Source organism: Metopolophium dirhodum, chromosome 8 (assembly GCF_019925205.1).
Source record: "Metopolophium dirhodum isolate CAU chromosome 8, ASM1992520v1, whole genome shotgun sequence".
Lineage (NCBI taxonomy): Eukaryota > Metazoa > Arthropoda > Insecta > Hemiptera > Aphididae > Metopolophium > Metopolophium dirhodum.
In genome coordinates this window covers 22,928,783-22,955,509 of record NC_083567.1, presented here as the reverse complement: position 1 = coordinate 22,955,509, position 26,727 = coordinate 22,928,783, and the positions used below count along the sequence as shown (strand labels likewise).

At 32.7% G+C, this 26,727-nt stretch overlaps 1 protein-coding gene across 3 annotated transcripts in view; it reads right to left on the bottom strand.

Moving 5' to 3' along the window:
• Positions 1-26,727, bottom strand: part of LOC132951202 (fat-like cadherin-related tumor suppressor homolog) — a 149,433-nt gene that overhangs the window by 28,400 nt on the left and 94,306 nt on the right. For all 3 annotated transcript variants that reach the window (XM_061022970.1, XM_061022972.1, XM_061022971.1), the window contains 2 exons: positions 7,802-7,908; positions 2,344-2,548 (listed from right to left, as the gene is read on the bottom strand). In XM_061022970.1, the coding sequence (XP_060878953.1) occupies positions 2,344-2,548; positions 7,802-7,908 (312 nt within the window). The remainder of the gene's footprint in view (positions 1-2,343; positions 2,549-7,801; positions 7,909-26,727) is intronic.

The window sequence follows — 26,727 nt, the reverse complement described above, 5'->3', positions numbered from 1 at the left end:
TATGAATGATATTTATTATATTATACACTTTATATAGGTATATAATTTTTTTTTTAGATATACAAACTAACCTAGATTATTACAATAAAGGCTGTAAAACAAAATATGACAGATAATCATAAAAAGGGACCGAAATGCGCGAATAACGATAATTTATTTTATTCAGGAACATAAAAAATTAAAAACAAATATACGTAAATACAATATTTCGAATTACAATACGCAAGAGATGTAGCTATCCCAATATGTATAAAAAAAAAATAATAAATTAGTTTGAAAAAAAATACTACTATCAAATGCGAAACAGATAAAAAAACACGTCATAGTACGTTACCTTTTATAGATAATATACATCGGAGATCAAATATTGTACAATTTTTTTTTTGTACGCTGACTATATTATAACGGGATGTGAACGAGATTTGTAACGATAATCCTGTCAACGGTTTTCACGAATCAAGGGATGAAAAATGGGTAAAAATGTCGATGCATTGCCGCTTTTTCTGGCGTAGTTTTAAATATACTGATGCAATTTTTTTTTTGAAGACACTAGTTTTAACAGTCACATAATGAGGTTTTTTTTCAAATTTTCAAATGTTATAAGTTATAACTAGAATGTCATTAAAAAAAAATGAGTGAGGTTTACTTTTTTCATTCTAAAACAATGATTTTAATTTTAATTGCATAATATGCGCTGAGGAGAATTTTGATATACTTACAGTTATTAAAAATTGAACCGATGTAGTCTATATTATTTATAAACATTTAAAATTTAGATAAAAAAAAGTGTTTGCATGTGCGATATATCGAGAACACATAGGTAAACTACTACTCTGCTCATTTAAATTTTAAATGCTTGTAAATAATAAACTATTGATTGAATATTTTAAACTTAAGAATCAACATTTCGGAAAAATATTCTACTACAGAATATTAAATCGGAATTAATTTGCTAAAATGTGTAGTGTTTCGAGTACTCTAATAAATAGACGGGTAAAAAATTGTTTTCGAAAACACCGAGAATTACCGATACAGCGAGTGTCCTACGTTTAAAAAAGTCGCCTTGTACATTATGTATCGTATTAAAATATACTGTCTAGAAGTGACCGGTATACATAATATATATAGCATAGAAAAAGAGGCGTGGGACGCGACCGCTTATAGTGACTGTGGCAGAGGGTGTGTGGAAGGAGTAAACGAACTTGTGCGGATAACTATTATACTATATAGTGTGCGTTTTACTCGCTGTAAAAGTCGTACGTCTGCACCACCACTGGCACGTGCATATATTATTATACTCGTATATAGTTTAATTAAAAAGTTTTCTGGGAAAAATACCACAACCACGTTGCTTAATACGCGAGCAGTACTCCTCGGTGGTGAATCACAACAGCAAATAAACGGCTATATATATACGAATCGATGGCGGAGTATCGACACCTATTGCATATGTAATATGGTAAATGTGTGACGGGACGTTTTACGTCCTACGATGACAATATTATACACTACATCACTACGACTAAGCGGGTAAACGTTAAAATCATATCAGCAATAATAATCAAAAAAAAAAAAAAATGAGAAAATCGAATTCAATGACTTAATATAATATTATATATATATATATATATATATATATATCGTATACCCCACATGCTCCCGGTGTATTCGCGCTGTATATAATAATATATAAGCCACGATGTAGCTGTGGACACCTGGGCTGATTGCACGAACCATGCGTACAGCGTGAAGCATACACATTATCTCTGTTTCTCTTTCTCTCTCTGTGTATATATATATATATATATATATATAAACAGTCATAAAGTATATACAACGAATGTATATATACGGATGGATTTTCAATTGTGTCCGTTAAACGCGCCTCCCTCACGCTGTCAGGGTGGGTTTTGAATTATTTATATTTACCGACAGTTAACGGGAAACTTTATAGGAAACGTCATGCTTGAATCCGAAGCCGAATTGAAGAGATAGAGAGAGAGAGAGAGATACAGAGAGAGACAGAGAAAGTAAGTAAAATTATACGGGATCAAAAGCTGAGTGCACGTATTGTGCCAAGTCGGCTAAAAACGAATGTATGAACGCTTATTTCACAAACCGTTCGATCACCGGAGATGACCGAACAGATTATGGAGGTGATGTACATCAAACTATGCATATTGTAGGTTTGTTCATGCACGAGAATGGGTGAAATGTATTTTTCACTAGTGCGATATACAGACCCGTAGATTTGAGTAAATTGTATACAAAACATTTATAAACATAAAATTACTCTTCCGAGCTATCAAAATACTATAATCATCGATTATGTATAAAACTCACCAGTGTTGGCGGAAATCGCGAACAGTGACTGGGGATTGCCGGTGGTGATTTTGTACGTGATTCTTGTGTCGGACATATCAGCATCCTCAGCTTCCAACTGTATGATCGGAGTGTTTGGCGGAGCGTCTTCCTTCACTCGCGGATAATACACCGGGGCTTTGGTCAAAGGCACGTTGTCATTAATATTCTTCACCTCCACATAAACCTATATGGACAAGAAATCAACAGATCGTTTAATTACTATTATTTGTGTGCCACTCGTGTAATTGTGACGGATCGTATAATGATCGGGTGTCAATAATAGGCTGTAACAGTAACAACATTAGAGCTATCTTATTTCCGGCGACGACACCATCTCAAGTCAAACGACTTTTAGACGGACGGACGGAAATATAATATAATATGATGTGCTATATTTGCATGTAAATTTGCTCGTAAACGACGGATATACATATTATGGTGCACACGTAGACGGATTTTGTGTACCCAAACAATATTGCATATGTTCTTTCCACCCCTTTTCTGAAAGGGAATGTTATTTATTAGACTTTTCATAACAGTAGCGATACTTTTAACAACAATAAAGAAAAGAAATAAAAAACTGATTTTGATAACTGAATACAAAATAAATTAACGAATAAAGTTGTTAAAAACAACAAAAGTTTTAATACCTAGTCAAGATGAGATTATATAGTGGTGCAAGCAATTTTTTTTACAAATGAGACTTTTTACATTGGGTAATATGTAGGAATATAGAGTTTTGCACGAGCACGATAAGTTTACCAATTGAAAAAAATAAAAATGACTGTTTAAAATAAATAGGTATGGTTTTAATTACGTACTAATTTTTTTAACTGAGTCCACTAAAAATAAACTTATTGATTTTATTTATTAATTTATAATTTGTTTATTACTTAAGTTTGGTTACATTGTTATGTTTATGTCTTTTATAATATACACGCGCATGAAATACACCCGAAACACTGTAACATACATAATATATTATACATAGACTATTAGACATACATAGAAGTATTTATAATGTTTATATTTTATATATTGTTATAATCAACAAAATTAGACTATGAATGAAGAACCTTATTCTAAGCTATTCGTGCCTATAAGTAATCATATTGTACGTAATTATGTATATGTACCTATACATTAAAATTAATGCGCTCATCATTTCAAAAGTTTAGAAGTTTGAATGTATTTTCTTAAAATATTTGTTAGTGTTCAGAAAGTCAACTTAGTTTTAAAACTTTTACCCCCTTCTATTATTTTTAAATTGAGTATTTGTAATACTTTATAATTAAATAATACCAAAAATCTACAAAATATTTATTTTATTTAGGAAATAATTATTTTGACAACTGCAATGATGTCATTGTGCCCAACTACTCAAGTCAAAACGTTTAAGACTGTATATTTTCTTTTTGTGACTATCGATGATAGTCATACTAGCTCATTAATAACTGACGAAATCATTTTTTTGAAGTATCGTATAGATATACGTAAATACAATTTGAATATCTTAATAATTAAAAAACAAATTTTCCATTGTTAAAAACTTTCAATTAGTTTCTAAATATAAGAACACAAAAAGATAAGACATAATTTAATAACTGAGAATTTACTCAGATCATTTTGTTTTTATTTTTAAAATTTCAAGCAATAAGGATAGATATTATTTTATCCGAGTAAGTAGTTGGAAATTGCATACTTGAACGAATTCCATGGTATATTTAATGTGTTGCAAGTGGGAAAAAAGTTACGATTATCCATAGCTAGATGATCTGCACAGAAGGTAAAACCATTTTATAAGATGAAAACAGTTTTGATTTGAATTATGGACCGGGAAAGCTCAAAAGCGGGTAGTGTCAAAGATGAGAAGGAAATGAATAGTTCTAGAACGGGTGGCGGACTGGTATGCAATGTAATATAAAACAGCTAGGGATGTACGAACGAATTGATTTTGACGGTGAAGAGCATAAATGTGTTTCGTGAAGTGGAAAAAATAAAATAATAATTCCACGCATTTGCTTTGTACAATATATTTTGGTTTTCGAGATTCAGACGAGCATTGTAAAGATGTTCTAAATGACTAGATTTTCCGAAAGTCAAAGGAAATCAATTCATGTACCTACCTATTATATATAGGTACATAAAGTTGAATCCATGTTGTATTTTAAGAAGCACGAATTTCAAAGTATATTTAAATGACTAACTGCTTGCACTTGAAAAAGAAATCCTTTTTATAAATAATTTGAATAGAGATTAAAATCAATAATTTTTTTCTTCGTACTTTTAATTATATCCGTAATTTATCATCCACGTCCTGTGAAAAATATCGTGAAATAATACAAAATAATTCAACTTTAAAGTACTTTTAGATTCTGAACAGAGCGATATGAATATGTATTGGTTTTACAAGTACCGGTATTTTTTATTTGTCTGACGCACTTTTAGAACCAGTAAATAATAAGGTTCAATATTCCACTTTGAGAATTGGATCTAGATAGTTGTGAAAAGTAAAAAAACCAGGAAAGTAGGTAACCGCTGAGCTGTAGGTACAGTAGGTGTCGAGTGTACCTCACCATTGAGTATGTCACTGTACTCTAAATGATGTGTTAAATTTGAACTCAATAATAAATAATTAAAAAACATTTCAGGTCCCCCGCCCCCCAAATTGAAATTTTTTATTTTAGAAACATCATTAGTGTGAATTTGTGGGGCATCCGTCTTCTTAGAAAATAACAAAATTAGGTCATAGAATACGAAAAACTATATTGAGCGTTAATTAGACTATATATTACTAAGTATATTTCATTATAATAACCAAATGAAAGTGTCACTATTGGGTGGCTGCTTTCCTCAAACTGTTTATGCATTGTGTATTTGTGTATAATTTATTGTTAACTATTTAATAATATGTTTTAATAAATTGTACGTTTCATAAGAAAAACATTTTATATTCTATTTTAAATTTATATTGCTATTAAATTATGTATTTTACTATAGGTACGTATTAGTATATAATAAGGTTGGTCGAATTCATATTTGCCGAAAATATGGAATTTATTAGATTATTAATTATGATATTATATGTCATAATATATAATATTATTGTTATGAACTTTTAAGTCAATACCGACTAACTGCACGAACCTATTCTCACCAGTTCGTGCGGTGTATTTAGAAAAAGCATAGCTATTAAAATGAAATATTTTGAAAATGTCATTGTATATATTAGTATTATAATAAATTATACTTAAAGGTTTTAATTTAAGTATTAATATTTTTGAAATATAATTTACCTAACTAAATAAAATCGTTATTCTTTATTTAAATATAAAATGTCTTCAAAATTATACAAAGTTATACTTCAAATATTTATAAGAAAATATTGTACTCATATAGTTTTTAGAATTTCTTGTTCAGTAAGAATACTAAATGGTAATGAAGAACCTAGTATAACGTATTTTGCTTTAAAACTCCCGTTTTTTTCTTAATTTTTTTTTCTTATTAGATTTTTTTATTAATTTACAAAAAAACTATGAAATTTTTACTTTTGATGTTTCATAGAACCAACTAGAACCATTTTATTACCAGAAAAGATAATAAAGTTAAACAGACAACACAATACTTTTTTTTTTTTAGATACACGATGATTTTTTGTCAAAAATTACTTTATCTTACAGTAAGATTGAAAAATCAATTACTGATTGTAGGATGACATAAATTATAAAATATTTTTAGAAATAGACACACTATCTCTGTCAGATTTGTGTTGTAGGAGTGTAATGATTTATCACTGAATTTAATTTTAATATGCCCATTGCACAGTGACCTACTGAATAACGAGGTAAACTCGAAACTAGTAACTACTATACAGCAGGGCTACTTCTCGGGTTTTTTTAAAAAAAGTTTGTGATTGTTGTTTATTTGGTTATATAATAATGATAAAAGTATAAAATATGGTGTTTAAAAAAAAAAACCCATAATATACACGAAATTATGTATGATACAGCCAATTCCGTAATCCCGGTACACTCGTATGGTTAGGTTAGGTTGTGAGTGAGTGAATGCCTCTCGTGATATTTTTTTAAATGGCTATTGACTTGAATTTTCTCAAAATATTTAAAAACTTCAAAACTATCATTAATTTGGACTGCATCCCACATCCTGTAGTTTAACCTTTAGAACTATAATTTACTCTAATAAATACATACATTGAGTTAGAGAATATTATTTCACTTTGAATATTTATTTCGTAATCGAGGAAAGCACCCTATATAACTCCTTAGTCGTTACCTAAATTGATTTCAATTAAGTATTATAAATATAATAGCTGGGTATAAAATAAAAATAATCTTTTTTGACGTATTACGAAAATCAATATATATTGATTTTAAATACTATATAGGGTATGACAATATAAGGGAGGTAATTCGAGTAAAAAAAAGATCACTTACTTAGATTTAGAAGGCAATTTGTGAGCACTGCGTAATATTGTACCCTGTTATGTACCTTTTAAGTTTTAATAATATTTCGTAAGGGTTTCAGATTTTCATTTACCAACACAACATTTTCTTTTTATATTTTCCTATTCATTTTAATCAAAACGAACAAATCCAATGTTTTTTATGCCTAAAATTAGTATAATATTGATTTTGTACAATTAAAAAAAAATATATATAAGTCCATGTATTTATTCTCTACACCTATATATAAATAAGGATCGACTTAATGTATTTCTTTAAATTTCCAAGTTTATTATTTTAGTTTACAACCCGTATTCGAGACTGTTTAAAGAAATTGAATCAAATCGATTGAACCTATATTTTCAGCAAATCGAATGGTTCACGGTCGGAATCGCATGTGAAGTATAAAATGAAAGAATATAATATTATAGAGACATAATATCTATATTATATTATTGTTCTAAGTTATCAAACACTGCGCCGCCCATCTACGAAAAAGCAGTGCCTAGCCATATATATAATATTATTATGTCATGTATGCGCGAGCAAATAAGGTGACCGCGGTAAAAATGTAATACACCCACTAAATAGGAGTCATCTGGTTTTTCCAACAAATCGTACCAAGTGTATATTATAATAATATAAACGCGTCGTGTTTTCCGGTTGTCACGCAATATCGTAAAAATTTAATGTCAAAAGGCGCGCGCGTTATCCGTGAAAGCTAGTCCGCATAAATGTCTCAAACGTTGACCACCACACATATTAGAATATACCTACGCGTATTACATACATACGACGGAATAATATAATATACATATAATATATATATATATATCATTACGGACCCCAACCTCCCCCTTTCGCCGCCAGTCGATTTACACGTTCGCCGTCCGTAGTCGGGGGTCACCGACGGTCGAGCGTACGCGCATAAATAATTGATGCAAATTAGCGTTATAATATCATCGTAGGTATACCTCGAGACGAGAGTGCAGAGGAACGGTGGCGTGGTCAAAAGCCATCACGGTCAGCCAATACGACGATTTGGTCTCCACGTCCAGCACTACCATTGTCCTGATATTGCCTGTAAACAAAAAAAACGAAAAAACAATAATATTATTATAAAATATTAACAAATCAAATAAACTATATATTATTATTATTATACACATATATACTGTGTAGCAGGGATGTCCATCTACTGAGAATATTTTATTTTTCAGTAAGAATCGACTAACGTACGAAAATATTTTTTAACTTTAAGTCTTTATCACTAATATTATTGATAAATATGCTTATAGAAATAATTCAGTCAAAGAGTAAATTTACACTTGTAGTAGGTTATCTAAAAATTAGTGTTTCACGTTAAATTTACGAATAAATTAACATTATGTGTGCTGTTAGCGACTTGGCGTAGATGCGTGTCGTTGCATATCGTTGGCCAGTTAATTATAATCCGGAAAATAATCAGTAATTGCTAAACGAAGAAGCTGCTCTTAATGGTCATCATAAATCGTAGCTCGGTATTGAACTCAAATAGCATTCATGTGAGGAGATGTCATTTTACACGAACAAGTAAATCTGAAATATGCATGTAACTTATCAACTAAATGCGTTCACTAATAAGTTCCAACAAATGTGGATCGACTTTGAAATCTTCAGAGATCGACCAACCGTTTGTCCGCCCCAGCTACACAAATCGCATAGGTAGCGTATTATGTGCCGCCGCAGTATAAACAACAAAAAATTACGTGTGATGTGTGTTCGTCGGGGGCTAAAAGTCATACCACGGGTTAGTTAAAAAGTTACGTATACATCGCCGCTCACATATTCATATGACCAAATATCGGAGTAATGCGTACCTATAACCCGGCGCAGACTGGCAGACTATGAGGACGATTCTCGAGCGTATTTTAAATTGAATATTACATTTCCACGTGTCAATATATATGCGGCAGCGTATACTTTATCGTTGACAACAATAGCTTTTGACACGAGTAAATATAAATATAAAATGTATATATATATACGAGCTTGTACTTATTATTATTATTTTTTTGCTCTACGCATTTGGTGTTGTGTATTATTGAATTACTATAATAAGGCTTTTATTTTGAAACGTATAAAGGATACAATATTGTTAGACAGCTTGTCTGGACGAAACGGAAATATTTGTGTCTTAATGAACGCTGACAGAAAACCGGTATGCGGCTTGAAACTTGATCAAAAACACGACTATTTTGTTATCCGACTTAAAGTTGTCTCGTTACACGATATGATATATATTTTTATAAAACGGTATTCCGGGATGTGTTAACGATTACATTTATTTGTCTTCTGTATAATACCTACACTATAATATTATGTTTAATGCATGATTTTGATTGATTAGCAAACGAATGAGTCCGTGTATTGTATGTAAATTTTAGATTGAGTTATGAATTGTGTTTATGATAGAGAAAATATATCAAATTAATGGTATATTTGGTCGTATGGAAAGGATACATCGTGCGTTATCGAATAATTTCGTCGGTGATGAATGACTAAGAAATGGACTTGCGAGGACCGCGTCTCAAAAAAGGACTACGCCACATTATATATTGTATTATATAGCGGTAGACTTTGTGAAAATTCTCGCCGAAAATGTCCGAACACAATACATTTTGCTTTTCAGACGTATTATTATTTATTATTATTATTATTATTTCCAAACAAACGTGCAAACATCATCGGCTTCGACGTCCCGAAATAGTATAAACACCGCCTAATACGAGTATATGGGTAACTGTATATGACGCCGTTTTCGTCTATATAGACATTAATATACCGACGAAGCAGCGTTTGGTTTCGAGGGAATTTGAAGCGACGTTCATATTTTTGTCTAACTAAACCTAATCCAACCTAACGACTGTAACGGCGACACTGCAGTAACAGCTATACGAGTCTGAACATTATTCCGAATGATTTCGGTTTACAATTATTTCTCTATGGTACATTTTTCATTAGGCACATTATTTGATTAAACTATTATTGTTCGTTGTGTTCTTTATTTGCTATATATTGGTTCTGGATAAATTACAATAATTCCATTATATATCACGAAGTGGTTAGGTAATACTTCCACAAATTTTATGATTTACGCACGAAATTACAAAAAAAATGTGAATTTTTTCCCAAAACTGTAGTATTGTATTAGGTAGTATTATTATATTTTAAGTTTATAGTAATTGTTGACATTTCAGCACGACTTGTGAAAGTCGATCGTCCTTTGGGCTGTTAGAACGTGACACAACTACACCGTGGACTTCCGAATTCGACTATAGACAATTTGTCTTAACACCTAAATGGTTCCCGCCGACTAGGAATTCAACTCGCGAACCAATTCGCACGTAAACTGACTATAATAATACATATTAAAACGATTATTATGCAATCATCATTATTATATATTGTTATTTCTATACCTCAACGAGATCGGCGAATGAGTGGTGGCGTTAAGGTTTATGACGTACAATCCCGGAGGTCGGTCGGACAGATTAATTCTATCGTAATTGAAGAAACCCCTCGCACCCTAATAATGGAGCGGCGAGGACCACCACAGTTATACCATATACACGGTACCACAACCGTCAAGGCCACTACTATACGCATAATAATCGATTACCGCGAGGTCCAAACACGTGCTGATTTACCGCCACGGCACCGGACGTCGCTGTCGTTGTTCGCAGCTAATCAACATAATAACTTACCAACGACCAGCTTGCAGGTGCGGAGGAGACTCGGTTAGGTTTTTTTGTCTATCCCACATAGTAGGCGGGCAGATATTATAATAATATGATATATTATAATTAATATAATATTCCACACCTTACACGGATCTAGCGGGATCACTGCGCACGAACAGAACTCTCGAGGATTATATGCGAGTATAATATATAGAAGCCTAGATTACCAGAAATTTTTTTTAAGGTTTCTTGACATTAAACAATCTAAACGTAGGTATACATATTAGATTAGTAATTGTTAATATTTGTACATCAGACATCATTGGTTATGCGTATAGCGGAGATTACTAGGTTTTAAATTAGCTCGCCACAAATGATGACTTTGCCGTGTCGATCAATCGATTATCGTTCATTACGCGTGGACAGAAAATTGAACAGCGTGTGGTTTGTTTAAGTTTGTTAGAAACCTATACCTATTTAAATATTAGACAACAGCAGCAAATCGATGTTTACGTTACTCAAGAATTTAAGAGTTTGAAAAACGAATATACAGCCTTGAATACTAAATATGCAGTTCAATATTTACACCTATTACGATGTTTATTAAGTGCATGTATACTTTAGACTTTTATTAAACATTTTATGATTTCATAGACGAGTTATTCAATTAACCACACGAAAATGGTCAAATGTATGTTTAAACATAATGAATATTAGCGAAAATTTAACTACATTTTTGAAATTTATACACACGCCAGTTACTTTGTAACACGCGGCCGTGTTCGAGGCGACACTAGATAATATATGATACCAACTTTGTAAATCAACTTTAAACGATTATTCGTATTACTCAGATGTAATTTACAAATGTACTATTTCAATGACTTGTCACTGTACAATTTTCCCTTGAAATAGTTTGAGAACAATTAAATCGGGGAATACTATATAGCTGTAAAGGGTTTCGTACTCGTTTAAAATTAAGTTCTTCTCAAAATTAACATGTATTGTTTGTTGTTTTAGAATTTGCCTGGCAAGAGTTAAATTTTTCAAGAACCATGTACAATACACATTTCTGAATGAATAATATATTTAACCGAATATAGCTGGTAGAGAATTCTCAGTAGATCTTGCTATACTCGCGGTATAGTTTCTGAAAGTAATTATTTCTTTTTTTTTTAAAAGAAGTCTTAACCGATTTTATTGGTTGCGCACGGTAATTTATTTTAAGCACTTAGATCTTAAATCAATATTTGATTTATCACGAAACATGCAATACAATCTAATATGACGGACAACTTTGAGAAATAATTTGATCGTTATAATACTAGCGTGCGTGACTGGTGCGTTTTAGCTAGTATAAAAAAAATAAACTCTGTATAAGTTTAATGTATTTTGTTGAGCCCTCGTAATCGAAACTTAAAACCAAACCCAACGCAATTTTAAATAAATTGAGTGTTATGCAATAAATATATAAAAAGAAAAAAAATCAACTTTATAAAATATTATTGATCCAACAACTCTACCAACGTAGGTATAAACTATTTTATCATTTTTGAAATATGCTTTTACTACCTAGGTACCTAAAAAGGGACTATATGTTATGTTATTACATTGCCGTCTCGACTGCGGTATATAACATATATATGAATATACATTGAACAGCATTAGTTATACCTACATTAAAAAATGTATATATATGCATAGTTAGTTAATGGTTGAATCGCACGAAGTGCTTCAAATGGAAACGACCGCGTAGTTGTAACGCATTATTAGTGATTTCGACAGAGTGCAACACACAAAGTAGACGGCCAAACATCTGACACTGGCGAGAAAATCGCGAAAACTAGAATTAACAACGATGTCGAAGAAGAACGCACCCGAAATGAAATCCAAGATCAAGATGATACGTACACCATAGTAGAGATTGAATGGTCTACGGTTTCCCTACTGTGCAGTATCCATAACCAGCAAAAAGGAATTTTATAAACATAATATATTATAGGAACGGCAGCCGTTTTCGATTCGACTTTACTCTGCCGGCATTTATTTATATGTCCGATTCAAAATGGAAGCGCTCATTTCCCCCATTCCTTTAAATGTATAGAGGAGTTTTTTTATTTTCAAATACCTTTATGCACAGGTACGATAGAAAAAAAAGAACGGCCATACGAGCGTGTGTGTGTGTGTGGGGGGGGGGGGAGGGGTATAGTTGCAACATAATATTTCATTAGTTTTTATTTTATATTAAACCATATGTAAGCTATTTACGTTTTCTAACAATTTAAACCGAATTCGGTAAAATAAATACCAATAAATTTATACTTGTGCCTTGTCTAAACATTGATTTTTAAACCATAAAATAGTTTTGCTCCCATGTGTTTTAGGTAGATTTTCATTTCATATATATATATACGAATTTATTTGGTTTCGATTCATTGAAACTGTTTCTAAAAGTTTATAAGACTCAAATAAGTGTTCCGTGATCTTTATGATTATTATTTTCTTAATTATTACAACAAAATAATCAAAAAGAGATGTCGTTGAAAACAGGCGATGAAACTACACAGTTTTTTTTTGTTATTTTTTCGAAAACTTCTTAGAAGTTTCTAAAATGGACCTCTTTTAGTACCATACGTGTCCAATTACCAATCTATTTGAAACTTTGGCACATTATCTCGACACAGAATATATCCACAAAACTAAAAACAAAAATGCCGTTGTCAGATCAACACGAGAATTCAGCACTTCATGAAACAATATGCATACTATTGAACTAATATATAGTATGATAACAATACTTTTTGAATGATTCGAATCGTATAAATATTAAAAACGAACGAAGGTAAAATATTTTTTACATAGGTACAATAAACTGAAATATATTTAGCCGGTTTAATGAAATCAAGACTTGAGTATATATTACGGTCTATTCTCAATAAAATCAACTTAATATAAATACATATATAATATATGCGATCGCCATAAATTTGTGAATACAAACCGTCTAGTCTGGTATTGTATGCGGTGCGGTTGACGTAGAATTGACCTTTGTTTTAAATTTAATCATACTTTTTTTCTCTTAGACATCATATTGCGATGGAAGTTGAAGAGCTTTGAAGGAACTTGATTTCGTTGGCAAGGAATTTTAAGCTATTAAGGCATTATATATTGTGCATAAGTACGCCCAACCCTCGAATTATGGCTCCATCGTATGGGATCCTTACGCAGCGGGAGATTGTATTCACTTAGAACGCGTTCAACTTCAACGTACATTTTTCACGATTCGCTGGATTCATAATAAATAATCTTCATTTACTCCACAATTATTATGTTTCCGTGGCCTAGAGGCTTATATTTATATTCAATTCACTGCAGGCCGAATATTAGACGTGTTTTATGTCTTACATTTTTAAATAATTTGTTGTCTGGTCTAATTGAATCATTTACTTTACTTTCACTCATTAATTTCAAAGTTCATCAGTGTTCTCGTGTCCTATTCTCCATTCCTATATTACGCACCTCGTATGCATTATATAACAAAATTGCGTGTACACAATACAATACCTATATTTGTGTATTATATATATTAAACATTTTCAATAATAAGCAGATATATTTTATTCTCAATACAATGATTCGATCGACCCGTTCAGAATTTTGATCTCTATACCGCAGCTGCAGCCTTGTCACCGATTTAAATCGACTTCTATATACCTTGACGTTTTTTTGACTCGTATGGACGTGTTTCAGATTTTGTATTTTTTTGTGAAATTGTATTTACTTTTTCTTACTACAGAAATCATTTTTGTATATCTATACGTCATATACCAATATTATATTACTGTCATTGATTGACGTCCTATTGACACAGCTGTATTGAACTTGCCTATATAACGCGCCGTCGTTAACAACAGACTGGCAACATTTTCTTATAGACTCATTTTCCGCTTATAAATACAATAATAATTGTTAATCATAGCACAACAAAACAATTTTTCACATCACATCATCTATCTACTATAAAACACGCGTATATTTAAGTATTCGTTTATTTATATAATAAAAAAAGATCATAGCATAGTTTTTGATAATTCAGCACACTTATCGAACATTACATAAGTATCTAGATACACATACAATACGTGTATATATAATGTGGTTATAAGAATGTATAGGATTACATTAGTAAGTATACATACAATTTAAACATATACGCCAAGTACAAACAAAATACTTTGTGGATGTGCAAGCGTTGTGTGTTTATGAATAAGTACTGTTTGTAAGTTTTCAACGAACACAATAATATTATGTTGCGCAGCGTATTTTTCGTATTACTCGGTCATCAGTAAAAAGTATAGTAGTGCAAATAACAATGAATTATAAAATGCATAGTAGAAAAAATTGTGCTTTGATTACATAGATATCTGTATTTCGTTTTACTTTTTATTGTTTGAATTGTACGCCCACCACGTTTCTAAATTGACGGTACAATAGCTCAATTACATAACGCAGAAGCCGCGGAAAAAGTTTTTTGAGCACTTGCAAATATACCGGAAACTATTTATACGTTCTCGCCAAAATCATATAAATTGTAACAGTATTATTATTCTTCAAGTTTTGTAAAGATCAATTTGTAGCTTTTAATAATTATTGTCTGTAGGTGGGTGGGTAGGTTGTAGCTATAACCTCGTAATATCAACTTTATGTGTAAAGAACCAATTTCAATGTTTTAATATTAAACGTAATTTGTGGTTTTTCAAATGTTACGACGACGATAGCTTTTAAATATAATAGCAGGGCTCATAGAAAAATGAAATATTCTTTAATCCCCCCCCCCCCCTTCCACTCGAACTCAATATATATATATTATTAATGGTATACGTATTGCAACAACACAGTCGCATAAATCTTTAGCTAAGCTACCCTTAGCCATCGTAAATCCAAATTGAGCAACAAGCTTAAATTCGGATTATAATGTACCCGTTTATGATCGTAGACAAGTCCCATAGGTCTTGTATACAACCCATGTAATGCGTAAATCCTACTTTCTTTTTAGTTTTTTTTGTCGAGATGAAAAACGAACTACCGAGAGATAAAAAATAAAAACAAACCAATGAAACGTCTGTGTTTTTATAAACGATTATAGACATCCGCAATAAAGAAAACTAAAATAACAAATAAAAACGTTTTAAAACCATTAGACATTTATATAAACCTATTTTTGCAATAAACGATTATTGGTTGGTTAGCTTTCATTAACATAAATTAATTAATCAAAGGTAAATTTATTTATATCCAAACACAACGTTGAGGTCGTCAGAACAAACTAACACAATAAAACTATGTAATTCATTTAATTTATTTTCCGAGTAGAATTCAATATACTTCAATTATAATTTTGATCTTTATAATATAATCAAAGAGCTATAAAAAAGGTTTTTATTTTATCAATATTTCACATAATAAACATTCACCGTAAATTCAAATAATGGTAAATTTATAGTGTGGGTACTGTATTTAATTTTTTGTCATAAAACTTAGACTTAATTCACCAGCTTCAATTCTTATTTGAGTGTACAGCATGAAACATTAGTTCAAACATATTTATGTATTTTTATACCTTTATAGGTACTTTTCCACTATCGGTCGTGTAGTAAGTACGTGTTCAGAATTTTCCAGTTATGTACTAAATTATATAATATTAATAAAAGTAGTGTTTTACTTGACACTATAGTAATTATTATAGTAACCCCCCGACTACACGGAGAAGTATTTGAACATTTTCAACTATTAAGTATGTATTATTATAGTAACGTAAAGTATGTTTGAAAAAAAAAATTAGTAACGCAAATAAAATTTATAGGAATAAAAAGTAATAACCGTGTATAGGCCTAACCTATATTCGACAAAATTATGTTACACTATATGATATATTATTGACGCAGAACGCATATACTATACTCTCTATATATATTCGGTTCATTGCAGTATGTCGGTTTATATTAACCGTCACCGGATACATCATCATATATACGACCGGTGCGCGTCATATAATCTGTAAATTTTTTTTTTTTGGGGGGGGGGGGGCGCATATGACACACAATATGCTGATTGTTCGAGTTCAAATATTAGTATTATTAACATTATAACGTTGTATACATCACACACGGTGGTGTAAACCACGGTATAAAACATAACCACCCCGTTCCCCTTTCGATCGCCGACTCGAAAATCGGCGGATGAAAACGATTATAATACGAGTTTATACACAAACGCGTGTTTGTGACTAATTTATCGGCAGAACGCGAGGCAGTTAATGGTATATTTTGGCGGCGGCGGCGAGTAATAATATAGCCGCAGGCGTGTTCGTTCTGCTAATAAAGGATGGCGGAAACCGTTTCAAATAATATTATATAATACGCGTACACGAGCGCAATAATTATTATATGTGTATAGCGCGGTCGTAATAGTTTAGACGTGAAGAAGATTATAATAATAATATATTATATCCTCCACCGCCGCCGTGACGATTTAGAAGACACGAGACTTCATCAAGGGAGGAGTTCGCATGGCTGCAGGAGTATTATACTATATATTATTACTATTATTATTATGTACGCGAGCTCTCGCGAATTCGTCAAATGTTTTATCTGTTCCTCCGGCGATCGTATTCGCGGCGACGTCGGCGGCGGTTTCCAAGTTTTGATTAAAGCGCGATTGCACATTTATATTTCGGGCGTCTGATGCACCCCCGCAGCCAACTCCCCCCCCCCCCAGCACTTGTTTGGGCTAATTATTATACAGTCGAGATTCACAAAAACAAAACATTTTTACGTGGGCTGCGGCTAAGAAGTTCGCAGTAGTACACACGATTGCGGGACGGCACGTGCTTTCGAGACGGGCCGTGACATGGGTTTAAATTTACTAAAAAAAAAAAAATAGAAAACCATTTCAAAGCGCACACGATGTTAGAACAATGAAAATACTTAACACAATAATAATTGATTGTACCAACAGGGCACGGGGCGACGAAATCTGGTGCTGCAAGAGTGGGCAGCTACTCACGATGGGCGTAACTTACGCATATAGTTATTATATAATAACGACCCGACGGAGCGAGCTACATACTATATCGCATTGGCCGTTGTCTGATGATGATTTGTGAATATGACTTCAGCGATTTTCCTACGGACTTTAAGAAAATTGCATAACAACCGCATACTGAAGATGGTAAAATGTACAGAGCAAAATGAGCACTACCTATGTAGTTTTTAACCAAATCTATATTTTTTATTCATAAACGCATAATTAATACAAGATCAATAATTCGATTATATATAATAACTGTATTTTGTTTTAATGTTATTTTATTATGATTAGTTCAATTGTTAGCATTAACTATAGTTAAGATTGGAAAAATCAAGAAATGGTTCTTTATAATATTTTAAAATATTATTAATTATAAATTATAATATAATTTAACTATTGTTGTTAAACTCAGTTGGTTTTTTTTTAATAAATGTACGTATTTAATTTGTTTAATGTCAGTAACTACAACATTGTCTCACTGCATACCACAGAATAACCGCTGTGATAAGTACCACGCGGTTGACATAATTTACCGCAGTTATCAATAATTAAACATGAATTTCTGTCTCATATCTCACGTTTTAACTTACTTAATATTTTATACTAAAATCTAAAGTTTACTAGTTTACATGCATGATACATCTCCCATTGTTTGTTTCTACAGTGTAATTTATTTGTTGTTTTTATTATTATTATATATTTAAAAATTAAACTATATAGTATACACCTATCCATTAAAATAAAATTACGTAAGTACAACTTATTTTGTATTTCAATTATAAGTTAATTATGTATTTATACTTTGATCATCAATTTGAATATATTATTAAGATTATATGCTATAGATACCATTATGATTAATAAATAGTCATTCCCGATAATTTTCACCAAGTAATGTTCCCGGAAATTACTCGACCCTAATCACTGTTACTATATAATATAAATTATGTAATATTTTAATTGTCAAAATAATAAGCATTCATTATTATAATAACAGGGCGGGAATGAGGGCGAAAAATGATGTTAGATGATGGAAAACAGCCAGAATAGGAGCCACGGCTCCTATTTTATTATCCGTTCTTGGGGGTTTCCTATTTTATTTTTTCGACGAGTGTCGCGGTGTGATCACTACCCACTATAATCGGGTTCTACTTAAAACCAGATCCCTTCAGACGAAGGGGTCGCTTCTAGCTATACAGAGATAGCAATTAAACACGTATTTCGTGCAAAAACAACAATACTATAGAATGTATTATTGGTGCAGCGAGTGGACGGGGACAAAAAAAATACTCGAAACAATTCTTCTTCTAATGAAATAATATAATAACAATAATGAGTGGCACACAATATAATATATATGTATATAAATAAAATATCATGATATATATATATAATATAGAGTCTCTCTGGTCTCAACCGAAACCCCGATGTTTGGGTCGGACGGAGATTTTCGACGGCCTCTCGCGCGGCGGTGGACTTTTAGTAGATTTATGAAACACAATACGTTTATTATTTTTTTTTCCTCGCATAAGAAAGCCATAGAATCGTCGCCGCCGACGACGACCCCGTGCGCGCACCACCCGCGACGGCGACTGAAATCCAATAAGCGCTACTAGGATACGCGTCGAAAGCGGAGAGCGTTTGTCGGTTGTTGTTTTGTTTTACGCAGCACGCGGACCCTCTGCGCGTACGCGAATGCACGTCGAAAACATAAATTTACATGTTTTATAAGCAATAGCGGAACACACGGACGAGAGGAAGGGGGGGGGGGGTGAAATAACAATAAAAAAAACCAAAACATTTTTTCTCCCCGTTGAACGGTAAATTTCTTTGGCAAACTCAATATCGTTATATCGCGCGCTGTTCTCACGCGCCCCTGAACACACGGCGCGTAACAAACGGCGGAAGGCCTATTACACACGTTAAACCTCCGCTTTATATATTTTATTACCTACCTAAGCAAAGACACATGCTCAAACAATTAAAACACGACAATTGCCATTTCGCGGCCACCGCGATTATAATAATAATATATTATTATTATGTATGAATACCGCCGGTACGGTTTTTTTCTTATCAAAATAGATAATATTACATATTATTATATATTAGGCTTTGTCATTAAATTATTACATAGGTGTGTATAGTAGGTACGCGTATGCACGGTTATAATTTATTATAAGCGCAGGGGTGGAAAATACTACGTCGTGTCTATGGCCCTATCTTGGAAAATGGTGAATACCGGGTTAGAACCAAACGTTTGGAATGGGATGGACATGTCTGTATATTAAAAAAATTATAGTGACATGATCGATAAATGGGAAAAGACCTAGAGGACGACCTAGGCAGAGGTGGATGGATACAGTCAAGTCATACCTATAAAATTGTGCTCCAGGATCAAGACTAGAAGAGAGAGAAAATAGAGAAAGCGTGAAATAGTTAAACAAGCAAAGGCCCTAAATGGACTATAAAAGCTAGAAGAAGAATAAGAAGGGGTGGACGAACAAAAATAATTTTTCGCGGTAAAAAAGTAATTATTTAATTTATATTTTAATCGCTCGTCGATCATCATAACAAATTATTAATGAAAACATCATCAACGCAGGAGGCCACGGGAAACTCGTCGAATGTATATAGAAGCGATTGAATCGCGCCCGGCAATTATACGACAGGATATCCTATTAAATGCGCGGAGACGGGGATTAGGAGCAAAGCCAAAGAAGTTAACCGATCGATACGAACCTAAGTATTATAATAATATTATATTATAACAATATCGTAGTCTTAAAATACACATTCAAATAGTCACGAGTTTCAAAAAAAAAATGTAACAACGGGATATTTTGTCATCCTAAACAATTAATGTAGCCACGCGCTTTGAAACTTATTCGAGCGTGGATCTTTTGAAATCCAATACGAATTTATATAGAGGTATATGAGTGATTTATACATATTATAACCGGTACGTGTAGGTAGATATATAGACGTATGAAGGTAGGTGTAGTTGAAAGCGCGAGTCAATCGAACCGAGTATATTTTGAAATATATTCCGTAACAACCACCTGATCAGTGGTGTGAACACAAGTATTGTACTGGAGAGGAGGGGATCTGAGGAGAAAAAATATAACCCATGTGTATCCAAAAAAATATATGCGATTTAAGGTATACAATAATAAAATGTCTTAATAAAAGATAAAATTTATACGAAAAAATAATTTTGGGCGAGAATCGAGCACCTCCTCAAATTCACTGACAATTATCGTGCACGACTGATGATGCGATAGCTTAATCGGTATCATGACACCGTGACAGCAACTATCATACCTATTTTCATCATGGCGACAGTCTCATTAAAACCCCATCATATCAGATGTTACGATTGCGACTAATGCGTTTTACTATCACCGTGTTGACTCGGCTAAACAAGTGAGATCGGCGATTAGATCTGTTATATTGTCTACATATTGCATATTGTGCAGCTGTGTTTAATACATCACTATATTATATTATTGCCGGGTTGCACAAACAATGACTAACCATCGAATGAATCAATAGCGAGCTAATGGTTCCTCAACCATGATTTGGTGGGCCATTACATTTTAGCAAACAATTAAATTAATCAATTTTTTCATGCAACTCAGCATAAATATTATACAGAGTAGGTAGGTATTATAGTAGCAGTTGTACTACCTACATACAATTTGTATGCTGCCACTATGCATTATATTTTTAGTTTTTTCCTAAAAAACATTATTTCACTTACACTTAGGTACTTTGGAATTAGAGATTTCTGACCTGCACGTACAATATAATATTTTGCTTGTTATTCGTTTACTTAATACTTTCAAAAATTAATTTAGAAGGCTATTTTTTGTAGTTTTCAGAAATTTTTTACAAGATATTATTAAAAAAAAAAGACGATGGGTGATATGATCTTACAAATCTCCTTTTATACCGGCAATATAATAAACACTACACTTCTGAACATTATTTTCTGCAAAAAGGTTTGACTCAATATTCGTGGAAAATACATACTTTTAAAATTATGGAACGTCTAATCAGCCCATCATACTTGACATTGTTTAAAATATTGAATTAAAAGAACACTACAAAGCCCTTCTCCATAATATCATCGTATCATCAACTCACGCGTGTGGGGCGTACAATAATAATATTATAATAATGGTCGGCATTTGTTTCAAGTTTTAACAATATACGTTTTGTGCGGATATATACATACGCAGTTGGACTATTACGTATATCCATAAACCATATTGTATGTTACATAAAAGATTGAAAAAAAAATATCACGACGATTTAGCCACTATTATGATATATGCACTATATATATCGTACATTCATTCAATTGGAGTTTATCGCGAGCCACGGCAAGTTTGAATAATATTATATTATTATGTATATATTACGACGTTTTGCGCAGCCAGAAAGCCAACAAAATATATTAACACGAAATTTATTTTATCGTGTCAAAAGTTCTTTTCAGTTTCTAATATATGTAGATTACGAACAAACTTTAATATAAACCGGAACGTCATAATTATAGAAATTTCATATACTACACGGGGTCACGGCGATTAAAGTTAAACTTTAACCTTTCGCTCGTAACTACCTATGTGATACGCGTGCAGGTATAGGTATATAATTTTCGATATCCTGCTATTGTTGTCGGGGGAAAAAATACCTCTACTTCTCGATACACCCACCCCGAGGTGTTGCGAGAATGTCGGCCGTTACATCGAAATCTAATAATTCGACGGGGTCAATTAAAAAATAAAGTTTCTCCGATGCACGTGATGGGGTCACATCGGCACGACGGAAATATTATATAATATTTGGGTCGTGTCGACTCGACGGAAATATTATATAATATATTTTAAAACATTTTATAGTGTATATATATAGATAGATAATTTGGAGTTTATAAAGCACAGAAATGACGGTGGCAAGGTAGTCGCAACCGTGCAAGTGTATACAGGATGATTCATCGATAGCACACCCAGTCTTATTTTATTTTTTTGTTTAGAAATAATGAGTTTATTCAATTTCTGATTTTTGGCATTTTATCTTAATTATCAATATTTTAACGAGTAGTTTCTGAGTTATTAATCTAATAATATTATATCCCATTTTGAATGGTGGATATTATAGTTACTGAAGATTTCAAATTATCGTGTTAAATCTCATTTCTTCCAAACCCATTATCATTGACCTGTTATCCTCAATACACCACAATATAAAACTACTCGATCGAATTCCGATTTAAATCTTCCATCTAATTAACAATTTACAGAATAAATGAATCATTAAAAAAAAAAATTAATATCGCCACAGGACACCTCTTAAATGATGGTAGGTATATAAAATCTAAATATTTAAAAATACGGGCTTCGAGTTTATTTGCTACTTAAAAATTCAAAAAATCAGAATATAGATTAATTCATTATTTAAGGAAAAATGGGGGTAGGTAAATGCTTGGTGAACCACCTTGTATATATATATATGATGTATACTACACCCACTACGGTGAGGAATTATTATTGTTGTTGTGATGGTCCGTCCGGATATCATGTTCCGGTTAAGCCTTCATGGACCCGCACACCACTATTATACGTACGCACACATACATACATAATATATGTCTGTGTTATAAATAATATAAAATGTATAGTATACCTGAAAGTATTTTATTGTCGTCTATACATATATAGACAGGAAAAGGGGCAAAAACTCGACGAATCGCGTGCGCCGCGAACGTAGGGATACACACTGCAGGGGAAACGGGACTTGACCGGACGACGCTCCTGCTGTATAATAATAATTAATAATAATATCTGACATATACCTATATACCTACGTACGTATAATAATACGATCTGTATATAGGAACATCGATAATATATATTATACTCGGTCTCGTGCGTATGCAACAGTATTTGGGAACGAATATATTATTATTAATACTATTCAGGCCCGAATTTGAATGAAAGACGTGGAAATATTAACAGAACAAATTATCAAAAATATTCTATAATAGGGAACCGCCACTAGTAAAATAAGTTTAATACGCAAAATATATTGATTTATATATATTTTGTTAGCGGGTTTTTGAATTTGCAAATTGAAAACTTCTGCAGATATCGACCATATTTGGTACGAAGAACGGCCTAAAATATTCTATTATTGTGTTTTCGACTTAAATATCCAAACATTAATTTTAACATTACGCATATTATAATATGACACGTACCTACAGATTTTTAATCAGAACGACGGTGGTTCTAAGGCGTAATTATATAAAAAATACGCATTTGCATATTATACAAATCTCGGCCCTGTTATTATTTACATAGGTAGGTACTGTATTATTACACTTGACGTGAGAGGTAGACAAAAGAAGAAAATAAAACCGGGATTTAACGCAATGGCAATTATAATATAATATCTATAAGCACTTCATGACATTAAGGGCGTGTGTAATGTGTACATATTATATTGAATTCGATCGAGAAAACAAAACCGAGTGCATTTTATACGGTGCCGAGCCGATGACGCGAAATACGTGCAATTTTCTCGTGCAAGAGGTTGACACTTTTGTCCCAGGAAAGGGGGAAAAAAAATAAAAAATTCGTTATTATTGTCACACGCGCGTTGCTGCGCGTCCTCCGGGGCTCGCGTGGACTCGCGCAAAGTCGTAAAACTCGCGATGCTGGCAGACCATTTCGGGGATGGTGGGGTCGTGGGTGTGGTCCGAGTGGGAAACGGTGAGAGGGTGCGACGGATTTTCAGAAAATAAACAACCCGTGACGAGGACGCGGGGGTGATGCCATTTTTTGCTTTCTATTTTTTTTTAGTCTCTGTGAACTTAGTTTAACCGGAGACGGTCGAGTTATTGTGTTGTACCTACCTAGATATATTTGGTATGTTTGGTTACATATATATTTCTTTATAGTTCTTTTTCCGTCTCTTGTTGCTTACTATATTTTGGCAAAAATCATTATAATAGTTCGAAAAACGATATCTTCAAAGTACAATTTGGGCAAACACGCGGTGCACCAGATTCACATGTAAAAGTAGAATGTTCAAAATCTCAGTCATCGCGGGTCACCTTCTAGTACCTACCCTCAAATTTACTCACACTTTGCGAAACTCAGCCGCTATATATAGGAGTAATAATAATAATATCGCGACGGTTTTCGACAACTTGACGGTAATTTTACGGTTCGGTTGTGAATATTATATTATGCCGTTACGCACCGCGGCGTATCAATCAGACGCGAGATTCGAAAGCTCCCACATGCGACGCATATAAGACGTCTTTGTCATAAAATGTTTTTTTTCCCTTTCCCAAACCGTTACACGTCTATGGATTTTTGTAGTCTGTCACGTTCAAAAATATTTTTACGCGGAAATTTTTTTTCTCTCACTGTACCGCACACGCATCGCACATTCACGTCACGTTATACCAGTTCATATGACGTTGACATCGCGAGCGAAGTGGGTGTACTACGCGTGTGCGGGTGTGTGTGTGAAAATTTGGCATCGCTTTATTATCCATTTCAAATTTTTTACACACGTAAGTGCCCAACGTACCTTACATTTTAGAACAGTTTTTTTTTTGCGAGCTTCGAGGGGAATAAATCGTAAAACCTTAGCGAAAAAGTAATTGGCGAAAAATAAAAAAAAATAATAATAAGAGAAACATTTATAGCCGACGACCGTTTACATTTATATTAAAACAACGATGCTCGTTCTACCGTTTATTTATTTTTCATCGACTACGCTTTTTGTGATAAAAACGAGACGGTGCACAATATTGGTGTAATTTTATTATGAATAAAAAAAACACTACCGACAAAGTGACTAATTAAATAGTAATTACGATTAATACACAATATATTATATTACAGTATAGAGAAACAGACGAATAATGTTCGCCAACAGCAATGCAGTCAGACAATTGTGTGCATTTTAATTGTTATACTCATTAGTGAACATACTGTATACGCATATTATCTCTATTCACCTATAATGAGTATGTCAGTATGAAATCGACGAATTTAACTAACGAATCCTTCTTCCCTTTGATACACTGTAATTTACTATCATCAGTTTCGCGAATGTCGGAGTTAAAGAATTTTGTTCCGTCACGTGTATGGGTACGCAAAAATTAACTAAATATTAAACGGTTATGACGCTATAACCTTAATAACGACGATGTAAACCGTATTTTACAAAAACAAATTCCAATATGTTTGTATGATACATTGTATAGGTAGTATTATATTATATTCTATACACAATACAAGGGCTGAGACATATACTTATGGACACCAATTATTATGTTTTATTTTCGATGATGTAATTCTCGTACATTCCAAACCAATAATTATTGTCAAAATAAACATGTGTGTACGCATTTATTTCACAACTCACGTAGGTATAGTAAGACCGCAAATAATTTTTAAGTGGCGTGAATCGAATCACGACAAAAGAAATGTTACAGCGTTACAACCACTGCACTCTAAAACAATCGTCGACATTACGGTCGTTTTGTAACCGAGTTTTGATGTTGCGGCCAACACTACATCAAGCTGAGAAAACTTGCAGGTTAGTTTATAGGAATGCAACTTTCTTTAAGATTAATCCGACTTCAAATCAATCGACGAAAGACAGACGTGTGTGTGCAACCCTCTAACGCGATCTCAAGTAATTTGTTTCAGTAAAACACAATAATACACACCGCCAATGATCGCCACATGATCCATTGCTCTGATTTTTTTTTTACTGGTGTGCCCTCTTAAGCCTAAAAACACTCGACCACAATTCGGTTGCACTATATCTACCTATATATTATATTTGTCAAAATGATTTTCACACAAAATCGTGTCAATAATATATACGTTTGTGCGCCGCATGGCGTCTATATTATAACTGTCAAATTAAACGGTTTGCGAGCAAATAATGATATTATACAACTCATATTGCACACCCTTTCGCGGACGTTGGGATAGGCAGTCGTGGTCTGGACGTCATGCCGTACACAAGAGGCAAGTGCGGCGGTAGGGGCA